We start from the raw sequence: 12,232 nt of genomic DNA on the forward strand, positions 1-12,232 counted from the left end.
AAAACCTTTAAAAAATAAAATTCTCACCAAAATACTAGCCAATAAGAACCAATAGTCCATTAAAAGGATTATTCACTATGACCAAGTGGGATTTATTCCTGGACTGCAAGTTTGAGTCAACATCTGCAAATCAATCAATGCAATACAATACATTAATGAAAGAAAGAACAAGAACCATATGACATCTCAATAGATGCAGAAAGAGCATTTGACAAAATACAGCATCCTTTCTTGATCAAAATTCTTCACAATGGAGGGATAGAGGGTACATACCCCAATATCATAAAAGCCATGTATGAAAAACCCACAGCAAATATCATTCTAAATGGAGAAAAAGTGAGAGCTTTTCCCCTAAGGTCAGGAACACAGCAGGGATGTCCACTATCACCACTGCTTATTCAACATAGTACTGAAGTCAGCAATCAGACAACAAAAAGAAATAAAAGGCATCCAAATCATCAAACAAAAAGTCAAACTCTCACTCTTTCCATATGATATGATACTTTAGGTGGAAAACCCAAAAGACTCCACCCCAAAACTACTAGAACTCATACAGATATTCAGTAAAGTGGCTGGATATAAAATCAATGTACAGAATTCAGTTACATTTCTATACACCAACAATAAGACAGAAGAAAGAGAAATTAAGGAGTTGATCTCATTTACAATTGCTCTCAAAACCATAAGATACCTAGGAATAAACATGAATGGTTAAAGAAGATGTGGTATATATATATATTTTATATATATATATATATATATATATATATATATATACATATGGAGTATTATGTAGCCATCAAAAAATGAAATCTTGCATTTGCAATGACATGGATGCAACCTAGAAGGTATTATGCTAAGTGAAATAAGTCAATCAGAGAAAGACAATTATCATATGGTCTCACTGATAAGAGGAATTGGAGAAATAAGACTGATAATCAAGGAGAAGGGTGGGAAAAATGAAACAAAAAAACCAGAGAGGGAGACAAACCATAAGAGACTCTTAATCTCGGGAAACAAACTGAGGGTTGTTAGAGGGGAGCTGGCATGGGAGGAATAAGGTGGCTGGATGATGGACATTGGGAAGGGTATGTGTTGTGGTGAGTGCTGTGAATTGTGTAAGACTGATGAATCACAGACCTGTACCCCTGAAACAAATAATACATTATTTGTTAATTTTATTTTATTTTTTAAAATATTTTATTTATTTATTTATTTGACAGACAGAGATCACAAGTAGGCAGAGAGTCAGAGAGAGAGAGGAGGAAGCAGGCTCCCCGCCGAGCCAAGAGCCCGATGCGGGGCTTGATCCCAGGACCCTGGGATCATGACCTGAGCTGAAAGCAGAGGCTTTAACCCACTGAGCCACCCAGGCACCCCTATATGTTAATTTTAGAAAACAGTAATTAGTGATCTTTAAGACACAGACGCAGAAGCTGTTTGAACTTAAACACTGAGAGAAGGAAAAAAAGTCTTTGAAAAACTATAAAAAAAAAAAAAAAAGAAAAACTATAAACCATGCATGAATGAGCTGTGGGACAATATCAGGTGATCTAATATACATATTTGGAGTCTTAGGAAAGAGGAGAGTGAATGAAAATATATTTGAGGTCATAATAGTTCCAAATTTGATGAAAACTCTAAACCCACAAATCCAAAGTTCAACAAATCACAAGCAGAAAAAAATAAGGGGAAAACCATACCAAGAAACATAATGGAATGAAATCAGTGATAACATCTTAAAAGCAGGAAGTTTGATTTTTTTTAAAAAACACATTATGTTCAGAGAAACAAAGACTAGATGACAGCAATCTTAGCATCTGAAACAAGGCAAACAGAGCACCGAATGAAAAAATATTAATGACCTAGAATTCTATACCCAGCAAAAATATTTTTCCAAAACAACAAAACCAAAACAAAGCCTTTTTTTAGACATACTAGAGCTGAAAGAGTTCATCAGTAGAACATCAGCACAAACCATCTAGGAAGGCTCAGATCCAAGTGCTACCTGTAACAATGACTGCTGTTTGGTCTTGGACATACTTTAATTTCTCCGAACCTTCAGTTATTCATCTGTAATATGAGAAACCTATTTTATGGGATTTTTACGAGGATCAAATCAGATAAGGAAGATAATAGCATTTGTTGAGTGTTTCCTTTGTGCCAAGTGTGTGTTATCTCATTAAAAATGAAAAAATACCACTAAGAGGCCCAATAAGAGGTCTGAGATTTTTCTTATGCTATCATCTCTCCTCTTTCTTCAGTATCTGAAAAACCTGAGCTAGTCTAGAAGTTACCAAAATAGCTAATCAATCAAATTTTGTTGAAGTGTTTTTCCTAACTTTGTTTTCCTTTAGTTACCACCATTAAAAATGCTTAAAGGTGGGAATGAACAACTTTCCTTGTTATAATAGACTCATCAACTAATAAATCACTTTGTGAAAGGGTTAGGTATGTCCTAAGCTAAACCCAGTTTTGTTGGCTTGTGTTTTGGCTGCCTAATGTGTTGGTTTTTTTTTCCCAGTCATGTTTATTGAGGTATAATTTATATACTGTCTATGTAACTTTCATTATAAATGTATTGGATAGGGGCCATGAATGTCTTTATAGCTTATACTTTGCCCCACTGAGTTTTTGGCACTCAATAAATGTTAAATAATATTTCTATTCAGCATTCTGCAGACAGGAAGCATATGGTAATAAATGTCAGAGCACAGGTTGAAAATCCCCAAAAAGTATGTGTGTTATATTCCTTGGAAAACCCAATACAGAAATTTTTGTGATAAAATTTATTTTAGAAAGCAGTTCTCAGACACATAATTTACTTACTGATTTTTCTCTACCCTTCTTTTACTTTATTTTGAAATTAAAACTTTTCCTCATCAAAACTAGTGTATTAAAAATAATATAACATTCATTCAGTGTCATAAAAAGTATATAAATGATTTTTTAGATAGCATAAAGCAAAGGTAATTCTTAGTCTGAAGGACAGCATGAGGAAATATATAAAAGCTTAAGCAACATAAGTCTTCATGATATATTGTATGAAAAGAAATAAACAGCAGGTAGTTATTTATTATTAAATATCAGCATGACTTAGAAGTGTATCATTGCTAAAGCTGTCTCAGACCTTATAATGGTGTTAGACTTTGATTCAATAATATTTTTCTCACCCAAGGATCTGGCACTACTTAAATATCTTACTTTATTCTCAGTAAGGTAATCATTGCTTCAGAATAATGAAAGACATTGTTAATTGAAATGAAACTTGATGCCAAAAAACAAATTTTATGTAAAAAATAATATACACTGGTTATCTGTGTAGAAGAAATTATTAACCATAATCAGTTACACAAAGGCATTTAATAGTATGTAACTAAATTATCTTTTCCTAATTTGCTCACCCTATGATTGATCTGTTGACCACACTTACTTTGAGTTGATTTTTGTGAGAATTTTTATAAGGATTAACATCATCTAAATTATCTTAATTGGGGCGTGTTACTTAACCTCGCTAAGTCTTAGGATTCTCATATATAATATGTGGATGGTGATTCCAAACATAGCTTAGCTTAGTGCCTCTAACTTGGAATCCCTCAGAAGGCTGTAATCAAGATGTCAGCCAGGGCTGTAATCATATCACTACTGGGGGAGAATCCACTTCCATTATTACTCATGTGTCTCTTGCCAAGCCTCAGATCCTCACCAGTTGTTAGCCATGGGCCATAGGTGACAGCTTTCCTCTAGCTCAGAGAGAGCATGTGAGCAAAAGAATAAACAAGGCATCCCATCACTTTTGTCATATATTTTTAGAAGCAAGTCATTAGGTCCACCTCACACTCAAGGGGAGGGAATTATACAAAAGTTTGAGTGTGAGCAGTCGGGATCATTGGAAGCCAATCTGTAGGCTATCTACTACAATATGATGCAGAGATAAGACAAATCATTGAATGTCTTTTGGATGCCCTGGAACTTGTTTGAACTATCCTGAGATCTTATCAAGAACCTGAATTCAACAGGCAAAATTATTTTACCTGTAAGGTTCCCATTAATATTCCATTTATTCCTAGCAAGAATCTAATGCAACAGATACTATTGGCATCAATTTTATTGATATAAACTGATATACTAAGTGACTTGCTCAAGACTGCTGTAAAACTATACCCTTAGTGTAGGTCTTCTGATTCTAAACCCTGTACTCTCTCCCTTTTAAAAAAATTTTTTAAGATTTCTTTTTTTTTTTTTTTTTAAAGTAAATTCTATACCCAATGTGGGGCTTGAACTCACAACCCCAAGATCAAGAGTCACATGCTTCACCAGTTAAGCCAGCCAGGTACTCCTGCCCCAGTACTCTTTGCATGTGGCCTCCTGAGCAGTACTTTCTTACACTTAAGACCACTCAAAGAGAGCATTATACATCTAAATGTATATACAAATATGTGAATTTTATATATAGAAAGACATAATATTCTTAGACTCTTAACAACATTCTTAGACACAGAAGACTATGTGTTATAGACCCTTACCTATACCACACCCTTTAGGATTTACAGTATTGTTTCAAATATTATTGAATCAAAGTCTAATACCATTGTAAGATCTGCAGTAGCTATAGTGGTGATATACTTCTAGGTTAATAGTATCTGTTAGCTTGAAACTATACATAGGAGATGAATACTTGTTGAATGGAGAGGTAACAAAGTAAAACCAACACTACTGATTTGTTGGCTCCGTACACCCGTGGCTTTTCCCAAAGCTCTGGACTCCTGTTACTTGATTGAGGACCATGGCAAGCCCCCCAGTGAATTTTCTGCTTCCTCCATGCTTTGGAGCAACAAAGTAGTTTGTTTGGATAGATGAGCTGCTTTCTGTGGATAATCGTCAGAAGTTACCTTTCTTTGGTCCTGAGTTGGATCTTCTCCTTTTTGTTTCATTCCATGAAGTTTCAGCCCATACCAGGAGCCCTCATATCTGAGATCAAAAATAGAGTGGTAACGGGGCCCCTGGGTGGCTCAGTGGGTTAAAGCCTCTGCCTTCAGCTCAGGTCATGATCCCAGGTTCCTGGGATCGAGCCCCGCATCGGGCTCTCTGCTCAGCAGGGAGCCTGCTTCCTCGTCTCTCTCTGCCTACTTGAGATCTCTGTCTGTCAAATAAATTAAAAAAAAAAAAAATAGAGTGGTAACATTAGCAAGCAGATAATGGTTCTGACTGGGTTCAGTGCCTTCAAGTGCAGAGCAGGAAGTGCAAGGGCAAGTATTATGAGTATGGTAATATGGTAGTTAGTAGTCATACCCTTCAGATCACCCTGGAGAAAAAAGAGGTAAACTTTTTTTTTTTTAAGATTTTATTTATTTATTGGACAGACAGAGATCACAAGTAGGCAGAGAGGCAGGCAGAGAGAGAAGGAAGCAGGCTCCCTGCTGAGCAGAGAGCCCTATGCAGGGCTCAATCCCAGGACCCTGAGATCATGACCTGAGCCGAAGGCAGAGGCTTTAACCCACTGAGCCACCCAGGCACCCCGTAAATTTTGTTTTTAAAGGCATTTGCTAACTTCTCAGAATAACTTTGTGGTATGTTTAATAGGACCATAGAAAACTAGCTTCCTTTAAAGAAGCAAAATAATAGTTCCTACAACTAAGAAATAAATTTCGCAAAGTCAGAGGGTACAAGGCCAATATAGAGAAATCATTTGTATTTCCGTATAACTAGTAACAATTGGAATTGAAATAAGAATAAATAAGAATAGGGACACTAGGTGGCTCAGTGGGTTAAATTTCTGCCTTCGGCTCAGGTCATGATCTCAGGGTCCTGGGATTGAGCCCCGCATTGGGCTCTCCGCTCAGCGGGAAGCCTGCTTCCCCTCTCTCTCTGCCTACTTATGATCTCTCTCTCTGTGTCAAATAAATAGATAAAATCTTAAAAAATAATAATAATAATAAACCATAAGACAACTTGTGATTTTAGTTTAATATTAATTAGAGATCATTCTGCTTTATAAATTAAAACTGAGGTGTTATCAGACAAACTGCAGAGAAAACAGTTTTCTCCTCAACTGAATATAAAGGAAATAGCTCTTTGATACTCAAAAACGTGCACCTGAGTTTCTCCTTTCTTTCTGTATAACCTGAGGATTGTGCTTTCTAATAGTGGCTTGCTAATCCCTTTAAATAGCTCATAATGGAAGTATTCCATAGTTTTCATTAACCATGAATTTCAGCTTCTTTTTTTTTTAAACCTCAAAACCCCTATTTGGTGGTTGTTTGACTAGCACCCTTTTAGCCTGGTCGATGAAGCAGCAAGCCTACAGCAAATCCTAAAAACGTGGTGTAGATGAGAGTCTGAGACTTTAATTATATGTCATTTTATTCACAACACTCAATTCCAGGAAGGAAAAAATGACTTTACTGTTGTAAAAGACATATTATGTGAGTATCATTCATTGTAAACCAAAAATGATACTGTATTAGAGCATAGACAACAATGGGAACTAATTCTGAAAATGTGACCTGTCTGGGAAACTGCATAATAGTGAAAGTTATCAAAATGGAAAGAAGTGTTAATGTGAAATCCAGCCTTCTCAGAAATACTCTTTCTGGCCTGTTTGGTTTTGCTTTTGTTGCTTGTCATGCATGAATGAAAGTGCTACACTCTCAGGGGAGCAGGAAAGCCTCTGTCGGTTGTTTATTTCCTTAATCCCTCCTCCTTTGTGATTTTTGATGTCAGATCTAAAATGGAAAGCCTGTAAATATAATGATTATCACATGGATAATCACCTGCATTAGGAACCGCCCTGCTTCTCTATTCTAACCCTAGCTGTTCTCCGCACGTCACATCCACTCTGCGGTTGGATTTTAACCTGACTGCTTCATTAGATTTGTGAACTCAGTACGTGGCGCCCTGGGGCAGCACAGATGGGGACGTGCTTGTTTTCTTTTCTCACTTTTACTGCAAAAACACACTATAAAGTCCTTTTCAATTTAGTATGATCAGTTTACTTGGAATTAACCCTGATATTTGGAACCTGCCTTACTCTTTTGCCCACCATCCATGCCCCTTTTTCCTTCCCTGCTTCCAGACCTAATGTGTTTTCTTTTTGTCCCTCCATGCAGTGAATCTGAGGACTAAAATTCTGGTTAAAATTCTTCCTAGGTCAAACTGTTCCCCTGTGTTGTTTTATTATTTGTTTTGCTGGGAGGGAAAAATAAATGTTGTTCCATCATTGTATCTACAAACACCTTCAGATCAGAGGTTAGCTGTGGGAAGGTCTGCAGTGATGTGAGCCAGCTGCCTTCTCTAATGGAGTGACTGGGGGCACCAGCTCAAGATCAAAAGAAGGTGGGAGGAAGTCAGGAGATAAGATCTTTTTAAGCTATGGAACAAGAGCTTAGCTTTTCAGTGATAGGGCACAGCTCGGCAAACCTGTGTGAGGGGGCGCTAAGATAAAAAATTGAGTTGACTTTTCTTCAGCATGTCCTTCCTCAATCAGAAATATGTTGACGCTTCAAAGAGTTTACAGATGTGGAAGTGTCCTAGAGCCTGGTTTCCTTAAAGAATAAGATCTGACGTTTATATATGTATCTTCTTGCAGTTAGTCAGTTCCACTGTACCACAACAGATCACAGTTAATTGCTTTTTATATCTGTGTGAGCAAAACTGGACATTAAAAAAGCATTTTAACTACTATATGTTGAATTTTGAGTTTTTTATGTCTTAGTGCAGTTTTAGTCATACAGCTTCTTCATATTAATTTTGTGTTCTAGTTCTCTGGGCATCTTTCATGCCTCTGATAAAGCTCTGTATAAATAAGCAGTTGTAGCTGAGCTTTTCAGTTATCTTTCTGATGTAAGAATTAGCTTGGTTAATTCTTGGATTGAACAACTTTTAAAAATACTATGTTGATATCTTTTGAAACTTGTCCTTTTCCTTGACATCCAGGCCAGCAAATATTTTTGACTATCTGGTATATCAAGTTCTACTGTAAGTAAATTATCAAAGAGGCCAACCTTGCTTGTACCGATTGTTAAGATCATAATTCAATTTTTCATTAATCTACATCACCAAGGCTAACTTGATCAGCCTTATCCTTCTCTAGTGAGCAGCCTAGGAATTGTACTTTCAGCTTATCTCTATTAACTTCAGTGTTTAGCTGTAATCATCCATTTCAATCTTTTCAAGCCCTCACAATGGATCTTTAAATCTATATGTCATTAGTATATTGGACCATAAGTGCATACATACTTCTTTTCCCCAGTGTTTTCCTTAACACGTAGATAGTACCCAAATTTGTGCTGGAGACACTGACTTACTTTCTGCCTTACATGGTTTGGTGCGGCAGTCGTTTCAGTTGAGTTGGATCTGCTCACTACTCAGGCTCAAATCCCATCCTTCTATTAATATCTCTTGGCAAAGATAATTTTGGAGGAATGTAAGTTAAGATGTAGAGGCTCTTGACAGTTGTCTGCAGTATTTTTTTTTTTTCATTTTCAAGAGGGAAGTTGAGTTGAAAAGTAATATTCCTTCTATTTTCTCTATCAGTCCTAAAATTAAAGTATATGCAGAGAGTACAGAAAGGGAAAGGATTTGGTTACACAGATGTGTTTTTGTCATTTTGATGGCCTGTTTAAAGAGCATTAGTAGATATAGTAATGTTCATCAAATTGTGCCCTTAAGATATTTAGGAACCTAGAAACACTGTGAATTTAAAAATTTTAACTAGGGGTGCCTCGTGGCTCAGTTGGTTAAGAGTCTGACTCTTGGTTCCCACTCAAATTGTGATCTCAGGGTTGTGCGATCCAGCCCCACATCATGCTCCACACTCAGCGTGTAGTCTGCTTGAAATTCTCTCTTCCCTCCAACCCTCCTCCTGCCATACTTTCTATTTCTCTCTCTCTAATAAGTAGATACAATCTTTTAAAAACAAAATAAAAATAAAAATTTTAACCTTTTTTTTTAATGTTCAACCTTTGTTACCCTGATATTATATAAAAGAGAAATTGGGGAGAGGAAGACTGTGCTATAAAAGTTTTCAAACAGACAAAGTAGAAATACTAAATACATCTAGATTTTTTTTCCCCAGAAAAACATCTCCCAAATATGACTTGATAATTCTGAATAACCTCAATAAGAAAGAAAAAGTAGAAAAAAGAAAATATCCAAAAAAATGGCATCTTTGAACAATTAGCTCAATGAAAAACTTAGATTGGAAAAAAGGCAACAAAATACAAATTTGAAATGAGCATCAAACAAAGACAATGTTAACAAATGGTATGACAATATATTGAAAATTTCAGTGATAAAATACATCTAGATTTAATAGTTGATAACATTTTGACATTTTTACTTCACTTTAATTTTCTTAATATTCTAAAGTAAATTACATATATTATGCCATTTTATCCCTAAATACTTCAGAAGAAACCTCTAAAATTAAGCACATTTACCTTATCAAATAATAATTCCTAATGTTATCTTAATCCTATTTCATAATCAAATTTCTCTAATTGTCTGAAAAATGCCTTTCTTGAGTGGTTTGTTAAAAACAAGATTCAGTTAAGGTGTGTACATTGCTCTCTTTGTCATTTTTCCCCTCCCCAAGTTCTTATGACCTTGATTTATTGGAGAGACCACACTATTTGTCCTGTAGAATGTCCCTACTTTATGTATTTGTCCATTTACTTTCTCATTGTATCATTTAACTTGTTCTCCTATCCTCTATATTTCCTGTAGGCTGCAGTTATTGAATTGAAGTTTTGATTAATTAATGTTAAAAATATGGCCAGTAAACTTTATGGGTAGTGCTATGTCCTTTTAATGGCATCATAATGGAAGGCACAGAATATTTGGTGATTCCACTATTAATGATGAGAAAATGATAAGATCGATCGCTGGGTTAAGGTGATGACAGCTTGATCCTTCCATTATAAAGTTATACTTTGCTCCCCGTGACCAGCATATAATCTGTGATATTTTGATTCCATGAAATACCCAGCTTCCTGTCATCCTTTTATCCAAGAAATTTAGCATCCATTGATGATACTTGCCTGAATAAATTTCATTAGGGGTTGCAAAATGGTGATTTTCTGAATCTATACATTTATTAGCAGACATTCTTCTTTACAGAAGTACTTTCTGAAAGGCATTGTTTTAATTAAAAACACAACCACCAGTATGTTCCTTAGGTTTCAAATGATTGTCTTTCTTTGCTGGGGTCAAAACACCTGAACTTACTGTGACAGCTACAGTAAAAACATGTACTACATCTTCTTTATTCCAACTTGTGAAGTGTGTTGACATTATGCTGCCTTTTTTTTTTCATGCCAAGGAAAAAAAGAAATCTTTTTTGGTGTAAGAATAAAAATTGAACTGTGTGGGTATATTGAGATAATTGTGTAAAAAGAAGACTCTTTGAATGAGTTTCAAAATGGATTATTTCTTCATTACCTAGCACTTTATAATTAACTGTTCTTTTTTTTTTTTATTTCAGGAAGCTGCCACTTTTGCTAGAGAGCAAGGCTTTGAGGTGAGTTAACCCACAATTGCACACTAAACAGATCCTAAAGGTTTTTTCTAGCTGATAATGAAGTTCTTTTGGACAGTGATTGATGTGCTATTATACTCTCAGAGCCTCGCAGCAGTTGCCATGGAAACTTGGCAGTCGTCATGGTTTCTTTGTTCTGCCAGCACAGTGTTATGACGCACTCTGCTAGGTCTGCACCCAACATCGCCTACAGATGTTATTTATTGAATTTTGAAAAGCCTCTTGGGAAGCCAAGAGGTTGGGCACGGTTTCAAGCTGCCTCTGCAGATATGGGGCCTGTCAGTTTGTTCAGTTAAAAAGCTACCTCATTAGCTGTATTACATTTCATAAAGATTCACTGCTAAAGCAGTGGTGGAGCAAGACTAAATAGTGAAATATAATGTTATTTAAATAATTTCACCCCTACCACATGTAGATTATCATTATGCAAATTAATTTCCAAAAGGTTGTACTTAACAGTTGTTATGAACTGATTAATTTAAATCCTGCTCATATAAACTTCCTGCTTTAATCTTTTTTCCCCATCTCTCTCTCTCTTTTTCTTTTTTGATAGCATAAAACATATAAATTTTCTGAAACAAAATATCAATTATTGGCTTTAATTTCCAAGTCTTAATTCTGTTTTCCTAGTGGAAGTATTAGTTGTCAAGATTCAAAACTCCATGTGGTGGTTGTTGGCAAAATTAGGATACCAGACAAGACCATGTTTTTATCTATAAAATATCTATCTTCTAGGTAATTGTTAGAAAACACTGGCTTTAATCTGAACCCAGATTAACTGACAGTGAATTCATAAACTGAGTTTATAAGTTTATAAGCATCATATTTATGAGCCAGAACTATGTAGAATTCTGTGTTCTGTACAGCAACTTAGAATGTTGCATGGTAGTAATTTTTAAAAATTAAAGTGACTAGAGCTGGAATATAGAACTCTTTATTTACATGCTCAGTATTGTCTATTATCTAGAGAAGCTGTGAGCATTGATTAGATCTATCAGTAAGCTCACTTTGAACTCTTCAAAGTGTTATATGAATTTGTGAGGAAACTATTATTTAAATGTACTAAAGGCAGGTCCATTATCGAGCAACAAAGTAATACATGTGCATGTTACCCATGTCATAGGTCTTGACAACCAGATGTAAAGCTTCCTCTTCTTGGAGGAAGACAGTAGCTTGTGGTATACGTATTCTATGAAAAAACCCTATCAGGGCAGAAGAGCTTGCCTCAAAATACTTGATTATTAGAACTATGATAGCTGCTTGGGAGTTTTCTTTTTTTGTTTTATTATATTCTTATAAATATAAGGTTGAGTCACATGTAGAAGGAATAAAAATTTCCAAGTATTTATTGATTCTAATTTAAGTTTCACTTTGTAATTTCCCAAACTGGCAATTGATATTCACAAGTAAATATACTCAGGGTAATATTCAATTCAAATGTTTGATCATGAAAATCTAAGTAAATGTTTTAAGTTAAAGTTTCACTAATGGTAAGATTTAATATTAACAATCAATATTCTCTTTTGTTACATCAATATTCTCCATAGATAAGAGCCTGTCGAATGTAAATTTATAGCTATTTTCAGTGCTAATTAGTTAATTCAGTTAGCACTGAAATTATAGAAATTTCAGTGCTAACATTAAACAATGTATTTTAGTTCTGGAAAATAACTGGTTTTGTATATGCTTAGAAAT

At 35.2% G+C, this 12,232-nt stretch overlaps 1 protein-coding gene across 4 annotated transcripts in view; it reads left to right on the top strand.

Moving 5' to 3' along the window:
* The window catches only part of ADK (adenosine kinase), a 538,475-nt gene that overhangs the window by 427,249 nt on the left and 98,994 nt on the right, over positions 1-12,232 (top strand). For all 4 annotated transcript variants that reach the window (XM_046026661.1, XM_046026665.1, XM_046026664.1 and 1 more), the window contains one exon: positions 10,484-10,519. In XM_046026661.1, coding sequence (XP_045882617.1) covers positions 10,484-10,519 — 36 coding nt within the window. The remainder of the gene's footprint in view (positions 1-10,483; positions 10,520-12,232) is intronic.

Source organism: Meles meles, chromosome 13 (assembly GCF_922984935.1).
Source record: "Meles meles chromosome 13, mMelMel3.1 paternal haplotype, whole genome shotgun sequence".
NCBI classification, from domain to species: domain Eukaryota; kingdom Metazoa; phylum Chordata; class Mammalia; order Carnivora; family Mustelidae; genus Meles; species Meles meles.